This window comes from Diospyros lotus, chromosome 10, assembly GCF_014633365.1.
Source record: "Diospyros lotus cultivar Yz01 chromosome 10, ASM1463336v1, whole genome shotgun sequence".
Taxonomy (NCBI): Eukaryota; Viridiplantae; Streptophyta; class Magnoliopsida; order Ericales; family Ebenaceae; genus Diospyros; species Diospyros lotus.
In genome coordinates, this window is record NC_068347.1 from 24,663,034 (window position 1) to 24,680,650 (window position 17,617).

At 36.8% G+C, this 17,617-nt stretch overlaps 2 protein-coding genes across 2 annotated transcripts; both read left to right on the forward strand.

Annotated features, from left to right (window-relative positions):
* Positions 1-122: 122 nt before the first annotated feature.
* LOC127810873 (serine acetyltransferase 1, chloroplastic-like) lies at positions 123-1,678 on the forward strand. Its single transcript, XM_052350450.1, has one exon. The coding sequence runs from the start codon at positions 261-263 to the stop codon at positions 1,278-1,280; it is 1,020 nt and encodes a 339-aa protein (XP_052206410.1). The 5' UTR covers positions 123-260; the 3' UTR covers positions 1,281-1,678.
* Positions 1,679-9,475: 7,797 nt separating this feature from the next.
* Positions 9,476-16,951, forward strand: LOC127811193 (uncharacterized). Its single transcript, XM_052350900.1, has 5 exons — positions 9,476-10,392; positions 10,661-11,281; positions 11,693-11,842; positions 14,911-15,888; positions 16,209-16,951. The coding sequence occupies exons 1-5, from the start codon at positions 9,493-9,495 to the stop codon at positions 16,833-16,835; spliced, it is 3,276 nt and encodes a 1,091-aa protein (XP_052206860.1). The 5' UTR covers positions 9,476-9,492; the 3' UTR covers positions 16,836-16,951.
* The last annotated feature ends 666 nt before the right edge of the window (positions 16,952-17,617 follow it).

Consider the following 17,617-nt stretch of genomic DNA (forward strand, 5'->3'; position numbering starts at 1 on the left):
ATATTAATTATGCTGAAATGGTGATGGTGGCCGCCACGCAAATATGTTATTGTGTCACATTTAACAGAAGACGGAACATCCGCGAGATTAAACCTTTTCTTCTTCCCTCCCTGCATTTTCACTTTTCCCGAGAAAGTTTCGGTTTTCCACGAAAGCTCTGGTCCTGGCCCTATCCACACCACTCCTTGTATATATAGCGCCTCACTTGTTCAACGTTCATACCCAAACCAATTTTTCCCCTCCCTAAACCAGCAAACACAATGGCAACTTGCATCCAACCATCTAGAACAGACACCGGCCACGCCAACCCACTTTCCCGCGATCCAAACAGGTGCCAAGCCGACGATCGCCTCTGCTGCTACGTAAATTTCTGCCGACCCAGTTTCCCGAATGGTGTCTGCTGCGTACCCATTTGCCAGGATCAGCCGACGTCCATCCATTCCGGCACCACCCATCACGAAGGGCACGGCGACGATCTGTGGCGGAGAATGAAGGACGAAGCTCTGTCCGACGTCGAGGAAGAGCCCATATTGTCAAACTACTATTTCAGCTTAATTTTGTCTCATAATTCCCTAGAAAGCGCTCTGGTCAATCATCTCTCGATGAAGCTGAGCAATTCCGACCTTCCCAGCGGCGTTCTGTGCGATCTTTTCGCCAGCCTACTCGACCGGGAAATCGTGGCCGCCGTTGAAGACGACTTGAGGGCCGTGAAGGAGAGAGATCCGGCTTGCATAAGTCTCGTTCACTGTTTCTTGAATTTCAAAGGGTTTCTCGCGATCCAAGCGCATAGACTGGCGCATAAATTGTGGTCTGAGGGCCGGAAAGTTTTGGCACTTTTGGTTCAGAACAGAGTTTCGGAGATCTTCGCAGTGGACATCCATCCGGGCGCCCGGGTCGGGCGGGGGATATTGCTGGATCACGCCACCGGAGTCGTGGTCGGAGAGACGGCGGTGATCGGAGACCGCGTGTCGATCCTGCACAACGTGACGTTGGGTGGTACCGGGAAGAGTTCCGGCGACCGGCATCCGAAGATCGGGGACGGGGTGTTGATTGGAGCTGGGACATGTGTATTGGGGAATGTGAGGGTCGGAGATGGGGCGAAGATAGGGGCAGGGTCGGTGGTGTTGAAGGATGTGCCGGCGAGGACGACAGTTGTCGGGAATCCGGCGAGGCTAGTCGGAGGGAAGGGGAAACCGGTGAAGCTGGATAAGATTCCGAGCCTGACCATGGACCACACTTCGCATGTTTGTAATTGTGAGTGGTCGGATTATGTTATTTAGATTAGATGATGACGCCGATGATGTTATTTGGTTTGTGTTTGAATTTCTGATGAGAAGAGAGAGAGAGAGAGAGAGAGAGAGAGAGAGACACTTAAGTGTGTAAGTTCTCTAGCAGATTGCTGTGCTGCTGGCTAATTAAAGACAGAAAGAAAGGACAAAGGCCCATTGGGATTGGCATTGGGATTGGGATTGGGATTGGGGGGCTGATGTTACTTAGAGGCACGTCACATGTTACTTAGACCAAGAGAAGGGTGGCGGGATCTTTAGGATGGGATTTTGAAGTTCTTAATGTTGAGGCCAAGGGCCAAGGCCTCCATGCTTCTTTATTTATTTATAGATCACGAAATAAGAGTGCCATCTTCTTGTCACACTCTATACAACAGAGTTTTTGTCTTCAATGTGTGTGTGTGTGTGTGTGTTTTTAATGTTTTCCTACAATATTAGCATAAGGTAAACTGATACTTCATTCTCTATGGCTTTATATTTATATACATACAGGTTAAAGCAGGCAATGTCAAGACTTAAGAAATCTTGCTTTGCCTAGCCTAATTAATTAATTTGTCCCTCACTACATGAAGCCTTGGCCAATTTGACGACACGTGGTAATTCATATCATACACAAGTTGTAATATTATGTCATTAACTATTTTAGTTTTAAGTCCTACTATATAAACTAGGCAGTCAGCCACCCAAATTCCAGATGTGTTAGGGCGTAACATTCAAATTCGCAACCTTTTGTCTGCACTAGGCCATCGTGAAGCCATTCTCTCTCTCTCTCTCTCTCTCTCTATTAGACTGGCATTTATTCGGCGCTGCCCGAGATTGAACGGATGAAAATGAAAAGTTAAAAAGATTTGAGTCAGTTAAGGCCAAGGGAAATAAAATAGTAATAAAGGAAATGAGGAAGTAGTGGGCGGCCAAAATGAAAACCATTGTTCAAACCACAGTACAGTAACAACAAAAACATTACAAAGTCGCTGCAGTCCAGTTAGTCAAGAAGATGGCACAAAATATCTTTTGTGATAAATTTTAAATCAAGGTTAAGAATCGAGTCTCACAAATGACAAATTTAACCATTATATCTGATTAAATTATCATAATTAACTTCCTCTCACATTTTATCAAATCAAATCTAGAGGTGCCCAAGGGAACGATTTCAACTTTTGGACCAACAACGTTACAAAGTCTCCCAGGGCATGCACGCACACACTGACACATATATGTCTAAAGGCATCTTGGGCACCAAGCTTACGCCTTATGAGGGTCACGTCAAGCATAATTTATAATAAAAAAAATATTGTCGGCAGTCGGCACGCCACCTCAATAATATTTTCTCCACCACTCTCTCTCTGAAGAGGATATTCTAAGGAGACAACCCAACAGCCCAATAGCAGGCGCCGATGACATCATCAGAAGGCCCATATCTTACTAAACAAAACATTTTTTTATTAGACATTAAGCTTGCAAATGTTGTCATCTTATCTTTATGTATTACTATTTTTCTGTAATCATAAATTTATTTATTAACTAAAAACACCATCATCAAATTATTTAAACTCTATAAGAAAAAAAATAATTAAAAAATATAAAAAAATTCTCATATAAATATTTCAATATTTAAGTCAAATACTAAATACTCAAATATTATTATATTGAAACAAATATCAAAAACGTATCTTTTTTGAAGTAAGGATTCATCTTAGAGGAATATAAAACTTTTCTGAATCTATTAAAATTATGATTCTTCCAAATAATGTCTATACTAATATTTCGAGATCTAGTAAGATTAGGATTATGACATTTATAGATAGTGTTTATCTTGATATTTTGGTATCTATTAGGATTATAATTTTTATAAATAACTACTAAGTTCAAGGACTAAGTAAATATGATTTTTATGATAGCAAAAATATTTTTATGACATCAAAATATTTTATTAGCCTTTTGTGAAATAAAAATATTATTTTTCATATCTATATATCTTAGGTCGATTGAGATTCTAGTCTAAGTTGACTAAAATGAGGCAGAATATTTGAATCTTCTCGTATGCCATTCAGGTTTACTAAAATTTAGTTTCGGTCGATCCGAGATGGCAAGAGAGTTTGGTCTCATGTCCCAGGTTGACTTAGCCTTCGACTGAAGTTATGGCTTTGGCTACTAGACAACTTCGATCGAATAAAGTTGTGCCTTAAGTCGACTGAAGTAGGTCAGAATGTTGGCTTCTTAACTTAGGTCGATCGGTCCTTTAACAGAAGTTAGACATTAGCCTATTGGACAACTTAGGTCAATTGAAATGGAGACTTCAGTCGACTTAAGTTTAACGGTCATTTCTGTATGTACGTTGCTTTTTGTGTCTCTTTTTGTTGCACGCTAATTTTACATTTTTACTATATATTTTTATCCTACACCTCAAAATCATGGTCTGATTTACCAATATAAAAAGTTAAATTTATTTTTGAGAAAAATGTGCTTTTGACTTTGCTTTTGCAGATTCTGATTTAGTTGTCTTTAACTCTCTTACCTTTTTGTTTTTTAAAAGCTTATGATTAATCTTGCTATCATATTGTCTCCTTGATTTTCTCAGGTTGATTTTATTTTGCACAATATTATTTTTCTGATATGTTTGTTAACTAATGTAATGCCCCATATTGTGTAGTGTTGAGTAAGTTCAAGGAACTGCAAGTTGGTTTAAGAATTTAGTTAATTAATTGTCGAATCAATAGAAGGGAGTGCCCTGAGACTTGATGTCTAAAGAAAAGGGTATGATATTAACGAGCAACTCGAGACGAGATTTATGACATTGAGAGAAATCGGAACAGATACAGTTTTCGGTACAGTTGAGATGTAGTCTAAAAAATCAAATGATCGTAAATGACTTCTAAAAAGTTGACGGAACCCTGAGGGAGCTCTAGTTTTATGTAAGGATCAACTCTGAGATGTTTTTGGGATGAAACAAAGGTCATGTGAGGACATTGGGGCAAAAACGTACTTATCGAGTAATATTGAGTTATTAATTTTGGATTTTAAATATCTCAGTAATTGTTAATTCAATGTTTGAGGGTGCAATTAAAAAAAAAAAATGATCGGGACCAAGTTGCAAGGGGTCTAAGTGCAATTACCCAAAAAATTTGAGTCAACGTATAATTCTTAAAATCCCATAACTAGACCATTGGAGCAACAAACTGAACCAACTAACCATTGAAAGTCATAATGAGGCTTCAATCTTATCCCTAAGTGGCCAATGGTGGCTTGCCACACGCCCATAGAATTGATTTAAATAAATTTTGGACTCCAAAGTGATCCTAAGCTGGAATGGAACGTTGTTTGAAATCCAAAATAATTCAAAACTATATTGGAATAAGTTTTGAAATCCAAAATGATTCAAAGTTATATTGGAATCAGTTTTAAAATCTAAAATGATTCAAACCTATATTGGAATAAGTTTTAAAATCTAAAATGATTCAAAGTTTCAAACCTATATTGGAATAAGTTTTGAAATCCAAAGTGATTCAAAACTATATTGGAATAAGTTTTGAAATCCAAAATGATTTAAAGTTATATTAGAATAAGTTTTGAAATACAAAATTATTCAAAACTATAATGTAATGAGTTTTGAAATCCAAAGTGATTCAAAGTTATATTAGAATAAGTTTTGAAATTCTCATCATGACTATCTGAGGTGGCAACGCGTGATTGGCCTGAAAAATCTATAAATAAGGCCATGGGGTTGTTCACAAACCATCCCAAATGAGTTTGAGGCAATTTTATGTTGGATTGATGGAATCTAATGTGAGAATCTTATTCTTGAGAGATGGGAAAAAATTCTGCAAAAAGAAGGGAATGAGTAGGAGGAAAAACAAGGAAGAACGGGCCTAGTTGTGCACTAGTGGTTCTTGTTTAGTCAATAGATTGTATGTTAGTTCTAGTTCTAATTAAAAGTTAATGTTGATTCTTCCAAGTGAAATCTCAAACTTAGTCTTGAGAGAGATGACTACGCTCTTTAAAGAGCTGAATCTCTATAAAATTCTCTTGTTTATTGTGGTTGATTGTTTTAAATTTTCATATACTTGGTCAAACACATTTTACTAAGATCACAAAAATTAAGAGTTTTCAAGAAAAACTAAAATTATTAATTTTTTGAATTACCCAATTCACCCATCTCTTGGGTATTTTTTTGAGCAACAACAACGTTATCTTTTTCGCAAAACTTTCGAAGGTATTTTCAAATGTCAAAATTCTCTTATTTGTTCTTTATTCGGGATCCCCTAATTAAGGAAAAAATTACACATTTTTAGTCTAAAAGTTATTTTGGGCTTTTGGGCATTTTTAGCCTTCTAATGGGCTTTTACCTATGACATATCAATTGTTCCCTACTTTTTCATTTGAGATTCTCATAGGAAATAGTAGACTTTGTTATGGCTTGCTCTTATTTCTCTTTCTTTTATGATTGTGATCTTTTTAGGTTTTCTTTGTTGAGCAATCTACTTTATTGATTCCAACATTCCTCTGTCTTTTGAGTTTTTCTATGAAAAGTACCTCAATTAGTTGCTGAGAAGTTTACCATTTAGGACTAATATGATGGTTTCAATTTGGAGCTCTTGCCTGATTTTCAATGTGTAGATTCTTTCGAGTTGATTAACTAAGCTTTTAGGGTTCTTTTACTCTCTTCTGCCCTTTCCTTCTCGAGTTAGGGTTTGCTCCCCAATCTTTTGGAAAGACTTTATTTTGTCAAATGATGGTTTTATTCATTTTTGGTGGGTTATCATTAATTGTCTGTGTGTGTCCAAGGCAAGTCACAAATGATTCTTGGACATCTTAGCAAATCTTTTTTATTCTGAATTATTCTTATACTTTTTGCATTTTTTATTCTGAAACATTCTCATGCTTTATGCTTTTCTGGTTTTTGAATTTATCGCTTTTGATTCTGGGTTATCCTAAATCGTTCTCACGCTTTTGCATTTTTAATTTGGTCTCATGCATTTTGTGATTTTGATGCTAAGTTTTCCCTTTATCATTCTCATTTCTTATTTTGCATCATTCTCATGCTTTTTACGCTTTTGATTCTAGATCATTCTCACGTTTTTACGTTTTTTTTTTCTGGATTACTCTCACGTTTTTTGTATTTCTAATTCTAGATCATTCTCACACTTTTTGCGTTTCTAATTCCAAATCATTCTCATGCTTTTCTAATTTGTGTCTTCCGGAGATTTAATTTTGCAGGAATCTTGCTAATTGGAATTAACATAACAGTTTTCTAGAGGTGTTTATTTTTGTCGTTCCAAGTTGCATGATCTTTGGAAAAGTGTCCTCAATTTTCTTGGAGGTTGTTTTTCTATATTGAGGAAGTGGTTCTCGGTTGTTTTTCTAAAAATGGTCCAATGTTTATCAAATCTGTGAATTGTTCAGGTGAAATAAAGGATAAACAATTTATTGCTAATTTGATGAAAGAGGTAATAGATGAAGTTGGTGATCAAAAAGTTATACAGGTCATTACTAATAATGCTGCTAATTAATTGCAAGGAAGCTGAGGAAATCATTGAGGGTATGTTTCCACATATTTATTGGACTCCTTGTGTTGTCCATACACTTAATCTTGCTTTGAAGAATATATGTGCAACTAAGAATTTAGAAAGTAATCAAGAGACATATGATGAGTGTCATTGGATCACTGAAGTGCATGGAGATGCTTTGGTCATAAATTTTTTTATAATGAATCATTCAATGAGATTGGCCATGTTCAATCGGTTTAGTTCTTTGAAATTGCTTGTAGTTACTGACACTCGATTTGATTCTATTATTGTTATGCTTAAAAAGATTTAAACTTCTTAGATGTTCACTTGAAGTAATGGTTATGAGGGATGAATGGGCACAATATCGAGATGATGACCAAGGAAAAGCTCGATTTGTTCTTGAATTGGTTGTGAATGAGAATTTTTGAGAAAAAAATAATTATATTCTCGCTTTCATAACACCTATTTATGATATTATTAGAGTTTGTGATACAAACAAACTATGCCTTCATTTGGTTTATGAGATGTGGGATTCTATGATTTTTAACATGGAAGGTTATTTATGATTATGAAGGCAAGTTGCCAAGTGATTTTTCATCATTTTTTCATGTCATTCATCGTATTCTTCTTACTCGTTGGACAAAACATAGCACTCCATTACATTGCCTAGCTCATTCTTTGAACCCGAGGTAATTTTCAAATTCAATCTCCATTTCTTACTAATTCAATACTTTATGTATTATTTTTTTTATTTTTAATTTTTTGTTGATTTTGTCTTTTGAATGTATTATAGTGATAGATGGCTTCAAGAAAAAGAAGGTAGAATGCCTCCACATATGGATGGAGATTTCTCCACACAAAGAATGAAGTGTTTTAGGAGATTTTTTCTTAATCCAGATGAGCGTGCTATTGTTGATGATGAGTTTGCTGATTTTTCTTTCAAAAGTGGGCTATTTTGAGATCCAAATGCTATCCTGAATAGCTATGACAAAGAACTTAGGAAGTAGTGGACATGTTATGGTTCGCATGCTCCTTTGCTTCAAAGGTTAGCTTTTAAGATGCTTGGACAACCTACTTCTTCATCTTGTTTTGAAAAGAATTGGAGTACTTATTCTTTTGTTCATTCATTTAGAAGGAATAAATTAACTCCAAAACGTGAGGAGGATTTGATTTTTGTTCATAACAATCTTCGTCTTTTATAGAGAAACACCTCTCAATATTATGACGAGAAGACAAAGATGTGGGATGTAGGTGGAGATGAATTTGGGAGTATGTAAGATGTAGGTGTTCTTGAGTTAGATAATCTCTCCTTAGATGAACTAGAGTTGGAATTTGTACTCTTTGGTGAAGATGTTAGCCAGTCTATAAAGACAAGGAATGATGAACTGAATGAATTTTTATAAATTATATTATGTTTGATTTCGTTATTTAAATTCAGTGTTTGTTTTTAATTACTAAGTCATGTAAAGATAATAGAACTTTCTAAATATTGTTGATGGTTGTTTGAATGCATTGTGGACTTTATATTTATATTTGTTTGAATACATTATAGAACTTATGTTTATTGTTTATATTTGAATGTTTTTTTATTCTTTTCTATATTAAAAGTTATATTTACTAAAAAAACCTCTATATTTTTTAAATTTACTGTTTACCCTGCGTTTCTGTTTTCTATTGGAAACGTGTCCCATTTCCGTTTTCATGTAACTTAGCTTCATGACGTCTTTTTAAGATTTCATATTCATTGAGTGAGACAGTTAAAGGAACCATTCTTAAGGTTTTTAAGGAGTAGTCTCCCGTAGTCTAGGATTATGAGGATTGTCGACATTAAGACCTTTTCATTGTGTCTATTACCCATAGCTTGAGATCATGTTAGAACCATCTTATCCTTAGGCTTTTTGAACATTTCTTATAGATGACGCTACTTGTTGTCGCTTGAATTCGACAATGAATTTAATGACTAGAAACGTCGTTGTTAACCTACTTGACCTCTACAAGAAAGAAAATGACCAGAAGGCGTAGGACAATTTTTGTGCAAACACTACGATATTTAAATTATACACTAAAGACTTAAATGACAAATTGAAATTAATATCAGATATGTACATTTTTTAGAATAATGGCTCATCTATTTATAAAATAGCATAGAACTTTCTTAAATCCCCTAGTATTAGAATTAGTCAATATAATGTTTATCTTAATTTTTTGAGATCCACTGATATTAGAGATTTTTATGAATAATATCTATCTCTTTTATAGAATTTTCAAAGGAATTTTTGGATGTTGAAGTTATCTCATTTACACTTTATTTGAAACCATTAATTAAGAAGAAATTTAAATTTTTAGCTTAAACAATTATTTTGAGCATTTCGATTTTTTTTTAATCTTTTAATAAGTTTTGCACATGACACATCAACTATATACCTGCCTCGTATATTTAAATGGCAACATGCAACAAAATAATCAACTCATGGAATCTTTACACTAAAACAAGGAAGATGCACCACAAACTTGGAATATAAAACTTGTACAACTTCCCGCAAGATAAGGTTAAATTATATCCACAACCAGATAGCCTAGAAGCTAGAAAACAGAACTACAGACGATAGAATCTTTTAAACTTATGCTTCAAAATCATATATAGTGCATGAATGCATAATCATAGATAGTGCAGTCATATCCCTTCCCTTCCCTTCCTCTCCATGGAGTTTCAATTCTCTTATTTCCCGTTCCTATCTGCCTTATTCGTCTTCACGTTGATGGTAATGAAAACTAGTAAGAGATTTAAAAGCAGCGATTCGGTGGCAAATCTACCTCCAGGTCCAAGGAAGTTACCTCTCATTGGAAACTTGCACCAGGTAGGTAGCTCTGTGCCTCACCGTACCCTCAGAGACTTGGCCAAGAAACATGGATCCCTGATGCACCTACAACTTGGTGAAGTTCCCACAGTAGTTGTATCTTCAGCAGAAACTGCAAAAGAAGTGATGAAAACACACGACGTTATCTTTGCTACGAGGCCCCATATTCTTGTCTCAAAGATCATTTCCTATGATTCTACAGACATTGCCTTTGCCCCATATGGCGAGTATTGGAGACAATTGAGGAAGATTTGCAGGTTGGAGCTTCTGAGCACGAAGCGTGTCCTATCATTCCGATCAGTTAGGGAAGAAGAGATATCAAATGTCATACGCTCAATCAACTTGAACGCAGGATCAGTGATCAATCTGACTCAGAAAATTTTATCATCGGCTTACAGCATCACTTCAAGGGCTGCTTTTGGTAAGAAATTCAGTGACCAAGAACTATTCATATCAACCATCAAGGAAGTTCTAAGGCTAGCAGGAGGCTTCGACATTTCTGATCTTTATCCTAGTGCTGAATGGCTTCATTTGATTAGCGGAATGAAGCACAAACTTGTGAAAGCGCATAAAGAAGTGGATAAGATCCTAGGAAATATCATCAATGCACATAAAGCTCTCAAGACAACGAAGACTGAGAAGGATGGAGTGGAAGAAGATCTGGTCGATGCACTTTTGGAATATCACGAGCAAGGGACACAGGAAATTTCCTTAACCATTGACAATATCAAAGCAGTTATCTTGGTTAGTTTGGCTTTTTCTCCAGAGTCATATATAACGCATCCTCATCCTGCATCTGTATTTTCACAGACTAGTGAGAGTCCACAAGTGGACTTCAATCTAGATTGAAGTTCAATACTCAGAAGTTAATGGACCAACGCCTAAAGTTGCATCCACCAACAGTATGCTTTTGAAGATTCAGCTGTTCTTGTAGGAGGATTATTTATTTAAATTTGCTGTTTATTGATTTCAGTAGTTAACTCAAGTATGTCAATGCTCAATGCTGTATCAGGATGTCTTCACTGCAGGAAGTGAGACATCAGCCACAACTGTAGATTGGGCAATGTCGGAGATGCTGGAAAACCCAAGAATCATGAAAAACGCACAAGATGAGGTGAGACAGGTTTTTGGAGGAAAAGGAAAAGTTGAAGAAGACGGCATTCAAGAATTGAAGTACTTAAAGTCAGTTGTCAAAGAGGTTCTGAGATTGCACCCTCCTGGCCCTCTGCTTCTTCCTAGACAATGCGGAGAGAAATGCCAGATTAATGGATATGAAATACCAGTGAAAACTAAAGTCATTGTCAATGCATGGGCAATTAGCAGAGATCCCAACTACTGGAATGATGCCGAGTCATTTATACCAGAGAGGTTTCTTGGTAGTTTGATAGATTACAGGGGCAACAATTTTGAATACATCCCATTTGGTGCAGGGAGACGGATATGCCCAGGGATGACATTTGGTCTGGCCAATGTTAAGCTTCCACTTGCAAATTATCTGTATCATTTTGACTGGAAACTCCCCAGAGGAATGAAGCCAGAGGAACTAGACATGACAGAGGCCTCTGGCATGACAGTTAGAAGAAAAGAAGATTTGTATGTAATTCCTGTTCCATATAAACATGTACCAATCAGAGCTTAGATGTAGTTCGACCCTCAAATTATGTGTGAATCATTTGAAATAAATTATCCTGACAGCAGGGTTTGTGTTCCAAATCTTGAGTCTGGAATAACTAGAAATAAATTAGCATCAAAGCAACCACTAGTTATTCAAACAAAATGGAAAGCAAGAAACAAGATAAAAGCAATAGAAACTACAGTATCTCATATAAGCACTTTTCTTCGCATAACTGTCAGTTTCCCGTGCACAGTTTTGATTTTTATTTTTTCATGTTCAGTTTGATTTTTGTTAAATGAATAAAAATTCAAACATTTATTTGATAATTTTATTTTATTATCATCCTTCGATGTTCGCCTCCAGCTGGTCAGGTCACTTTTGTCAACTATTCATATTTATTGGGTGTCTTTATTTATTTTGCCTAAACAGGTTATTTACGAGAAGGAGCAAATGTTTCGTGCTTTCTTTTGGAGTGGTGTTGAGCTTAACCCGCACAAAGCTAAAGTGGCCTTGAAAGACATATGTTGCCCCAACGAGCAAAGGGGCCTGGGTATCAAGTCTCTCTATATCTTGAATCAGGTTTTGGTGGCCAAGTTTATTTGGCGTTTGCTATAGGCTAATCAAGAATCCCTCTGGATTCGGTGGGTGCATTCTTACTAGATTAGGGGGCAATGTTTTTGGCTCCTTCATACCCCCTTTTCGTGTCCATGGTATTGAAGGAAGCTCATGTTGTTGCGCTGTATGATTCAAAGACACTTCAAGTGAAAAATTGACAACGGGCAACTGGTGTTTCTATGGCATGATAATTGGCATCCTTTGGGTATTCCGGTGGATCGATTTTTGTGTCAACTTCCTCGGCAAGTGGCGATATCTTCTGAAGCCCAGGTGTCTATGATTATTGACAATGGGAATCAGAGATGTCCGCCTATGATCAATGCCTCCTTAGATGCTATAGGAGATTCCATGTTGCCCTTGTCTGTGGTGGATTGACCTAATCTCCTCTAATGGCTTTCGGCGATGAATGATATCTTCTCAATCACAGCGACTTTCGAGACCTTGTTTCCTAATAGGGATAAAGTGCCTTGGTGTGATCTTGTCTAGCATAGCTCAAGGATCCCAATGTTTGCCTTCATTCATTATCTGGCTATCAAGAAGCGATTGCCGACTCTTGATCGCCTTGATAGGTATCTGCGTTTCCCAAATTGTTGTTTCTTATGTCATGTGGTTGTAGAAAGGCACAATCACTTATTCTTTAAGTGCCCCTCTTCGAATCGAATCATCGTCATCTCCCAGAGATGGGCTAAATTTGGTTGGCCATAGGCTCGCTAGGATCAAGAGGTGTGTTGGGCCTCTAGAAAATGGAGTGGCACGTGTCCGTAACAAGTGGGCAACTGTCTTGTTCTCCAATGAATGATTTACTATATTTGGCGTGAGTGCAATAATTGATGTTTTCATGGTTAGGTATGTTCGGTGGACCGATTAGCTCATCTGATCCATAAAGCTGTCTAGATGCGCCTATCTACTCTTTAATTTCTTGGCCTCTTCAAGGGTTAGCCTTGGTCCAGTTATGGTGTCTTTTTCCAAGTTGTCTTAAATAGCCTCTAGTGTTGTTTTGGGGCTTCTGCCCTTTGAGTCTTTGTATTTTTGGCATGTGTTTTAGTTTTTTCATATGCTTTTGTTTCTTGTTCGGGGTATATACTAGTGATACTTGTGTGTAGTTTTATTTTTTTTGTGTTATGAATTTCTTAGTTATAGAAAAAAATTGAATAAATGTTTGATAATTTTTTTTGTTTATTATATCTGTTGATTAAATATAAGTAACAACTCATTTGATAGTGACAAAACAACTCACTTGATATTGACAAAAATGCCATTGACTTTACAAAAACTTGACTCTTTCGTTCATATTTTTTGAAAGAAGGGGGAATAAGAAAGTGGACAGAAATGGAGATAACTAAACACCATTTGGAAGGTCTTTGGCATATCGTTTTTAAAAGCAAATTTTAAATTGTTTAACTTTTAAGTTGTGTAAAGCTTAAAAATTGATTAGTGTTTAAGTTAATAATGTGTTTGAATAAATGTACTTTAAATTATTATTTATATAGTTATGTATTTTGTTTGAAAAGGCTAATAAATTATTAGAATTTGACAAAAAGATTAAAATAAATATATTGTCGAATAATAGAAATAAAATGTATAAAAATATTAATTTTTAATAAAAATAAATTATAAATTGATATCTAACTGATATTGATAAATTATACATAATTATTAAAAAATATATTAATATAATATATATGTGTGTTAAATATTGTGCCTATTAAATATCTATATATATATATACACATACACACACAACGTGATGGTGAGATGATGCCAATGATGGAGGCAACGATGGAGAAGGATGAAGCGGACGACGGTGACATATATGGAGGAGGTGGACGATGGCAACGGACATGAAAGAAGGCAGCGATGGAGATTGGAGGCAACAGTCGCTGGGGATGGATTTGGAGGTAGTGGCTGATGGAGATGGGGCTAAAGGTGACTGTCATGAAAGAGATGGAGGCATCGACGACGACGAAGAAGTTGGGGATGGATCTAGAGAGAGAAAAGACAAAGAGATAAGAAGGGATAGTGTGTAAATATTTGAAATATTTAAGGATAAATTTGTTATTTGTTTGGTCAACGCAATAAGTTATTAGGAGCTTATTTGAAAAAGTTAGGGGGAGTTGTTTACAAACGGTGCTAAAATAGCTTAAAAGTTAGGTAGCGTTTAAACTCTTAAATATTGTTAAATGCGTAAAAAAAAATAAGCTAAGTACCGGTCAAACCTGTAAGCCAAACACACTCTTCTTGTTTTTGTTTCCAAAATTCTGAAAACCAGAAGTGAAAGCTCTACCACATGAGCCCTAAACCTTTCAAAGAAGATCGTTTTGTATTTTCTCTCATCACATTTATACAACCTGTTACACAGAAAGGATCTGTCCAAAGAATTTGAATATTCATTATGCGTATTCGGTTTGGTTTTCAAGCTCAGCTGAGCTTATTTGTCACATAATTTCTAATTGGCTCATGCATGCACCCAGCATTCACGTCATTGTCTTAACAAATAATAATAGTAATAATAATAAATTGAAGTCAACAAGCATAAGCTAATGTGTTATATATACGTATCCCATGAGTCACGCTTCATTTAATAATACGTGCTTCACATATTTAAAAGACTACAGATCTCAACTCAGCATCTTTAATTAAAAAGACAGTAAGATGCACTGCACAATTGAATAGAAAAATTGAGATTATCTCCATCACCTGCTATTCACGTAATGACCCCAGGAAATAGTGCATTATGCCAATAGATTAGTCAACAAGCATACTCATGTGTCATTTTTTGATTTATGGATATATCAATATCGTGTGTCATGTTTCATTTAATAATACAGGCTTCACATATTTAAGTGACTACAGTTTATCAACTGATAGAATCTTTTGTTAAAAAGAATAAGATGCTGCATGATAGAGTGGAAACTATAACAATTTCACCTGCCATTCAAGTAATCACCTTTGGAAATTGTAAATTATGCCAATAGATTAGTTACATCTAGAAAACCAGACGAAATTGAAAAGAGAATATATTCAGAAGATAGAGCAGTTCATCATTAATTAAGCCACAAGACTTTCTACAATCTTCTAGCCCTCCCCCACCCACCCACCCCCCAATGGAGTTCCAAATTTCTTACTTCACATTCATATCTAGCTTATTCATCTTTATATTGATGTTCATAAAAGCAGGGAAGAGATCCAGAACCAATGATCTGAAAGCAAAGCTACCCCCAGGGCCATGGAAGCTACCTCTCATAGGAAACTTGCACCAGTTGGCAGCGGGCTCTTTACCTCACCGTATCCTCAGAGACTTGGCCAGGAAACATGGCCCCATAATGAGCCTACAGCTTGGTGAAGTTGCAGCAGTTGTTGTTTCTTCAGCTGAAATTGCAAAAGAAGTGATGAAAACACACGACATCATCTTTGCTACAAGGCCTCCTATTCTTGCTTCTAGAATCGTTTCTTATGATTCTACCGACATTGCCTTTGCCCCATATGGTGAGTACTGGAGAGAACTGAGGAAAATTTGCACGCTGGAACTTCTGAGCACAAAACGTGTCCTGTCCTTCCGATCAATAAGAGAAGAGGAGGTATCAACCCTCATTACCTCAATCAGTTCGAACACAGGATCAATAATCAATCTCACAGAGAGAATTTTCTTAACAATGAACGGCATCACTTCCAGAGCTGCTTTTGGTAAGAAATCTGATGACCAAGAAGCATTCATATCGGCCCTAGATAAAGTAATAAAGGCAGCAGGAGGCTTTGACATCAGTGATCTTTATCCTACAGCAGAATGGCTTCATTGGATTAGTGGAATGAAACCCAAACTTGAGAAGGTGCATAAAGAAGTGGACAGCATCCTGGGAAAAATCATCAATGAGCATAAAGTTCTCAAGGCAACGAGGACAGGGAAGGAGGATAGAGCAGACGAAGATCTGGTAGATGCCCTTTTGGGATATCATGGGAGGGGGCCACATGAATTTTCCTTAACAACTGACAACATCAAAGCAGTAATAATGGTTAGTGGGCTTTCTGCTCTAAATCATGCAGTGCACATGCATCTATTTCCTCAGATCAGTGAAACTCCCAAGGTCACTGGACTCCAATCTACATCTAGACTAGAGTTCAGTGCTTGGTACTAGTGGACTGGAAGGTCACACAGGTTTGACCATTCCAGTCCTGGAAACAGTCTATTTGCAAAAAAGCAAAGGGAAGGCTGGGTACAAATTCAATTCCCAGGACTCTCACGAAGCGGGGAAAGCCTCGTGCACTGGTGACGCCCTATATTTGCTCTCTACAAATTTCAATTGTTAATTCTCGTTTGTCAATTCTGCATCAGGATGTCTTCAGCGCAGGCACTGAGACATCATCCACGACTGTAGATTGGGCAATGGCAGAAATGATGAAGAACCCAAGAATCATGAAAAAGGCGCAAGCTGAGGTGAGACAGGTTTTTAATGGCAAAGGGAAAGTTGATGAAGATGGCGTTCAAGAATTGAAGTACTTAAAGCAAGTTATCAAAGAGGTTCTCAGATTTCACCCTGCTTTGGCTATGCTACTTCCTAGACAATGTAGAGAGAGATGCGAAATTAATGGATTTGAGATACCAGTGAAAAGTAAAGTCATTGTCAATGCATGGGCAATTAGCAGAGATCCCAACTACTGGAATGATCCTGAGTCATTTATACCAGAGCGGTTTCTTGATAGTTCAACAGATTACAAGGGGAACAATTTTGAATACATCCCATTTGGGGCAGGGAGGAGGATATGCCCAGGCATCACATTTGGCCTGGCCAATGTTGAACTACCTCTTGCAAATTTTCTGTATCATTTTGACTGGAAACTCCCCAGCGGAATGAAGCCAGAGGAATTAGACATGTCAGAGAACTTTGGGGCGACAGTTCAGAGAAAACAAGACTTGTATGTAATTCCTGTTCCCTATAAAAGTGTGCCAATTGGAAAGTAGATGCAGTTTGGGAGTTATTTTCCTTTCGCTTTTGTCGTCTTTCAAATTCAATGTGACAATGTAATGGCTTGCCCATCAGTCTTATGTTTCTATAATAAAATTTGGTTTTTCGAACATTTTATTTTCCAGAATGTTCTTTATATATTTTGTCACAACCACCAAAGAAACAGTTTTCTAACGTGAACTATGACCTCTGAGTCACAACAGTGTAAAAAAGCTTTTTTTTTTTTTTTTTACTATTACCCAAAACTCATTTTCATTTAAAATCTATCAAGAAAAACCCAAAAAGTAAAAAAGGCTCATCTTCGACTACCACGCCACCACCCCTAAAGCCACCCCTCTACCGTAAACAAAGCCAACCTTCAGCCAACAGTTTTTCATTTTGAGCAGGCACACAGGAGAGTATACTATACGATAAGCAATTCTACTTGGCAAAGTTGCACCAGGCAAGAGAAATGTCAAGATGAGGTATAACACGCAAAGCCCCAAAAGCTGGAAAGTAACGGATAGAGATGTGGATGAACCTTGTGCAAGAAATCGAACGTGAAGAAATGGAAGAGTTGATAGAAAAAGACGGTAATGGAGTCTGTGTGGGGTTCCAAACGCCCCTATAAAATAGCTATAGAACGAGGAGGTGGAAGCATCCAGCACCATCGCACACAGAAAATCAGAGAGAGGGAGAAGAAGAAGAAGAAGACAAAGAAGGAGACTTGAAGATTGGAAGGTATCTTTCCTGGCAAATGGCCATGGGTGGCTGGTCCAGCCCAGCTAGTCTAAACCCG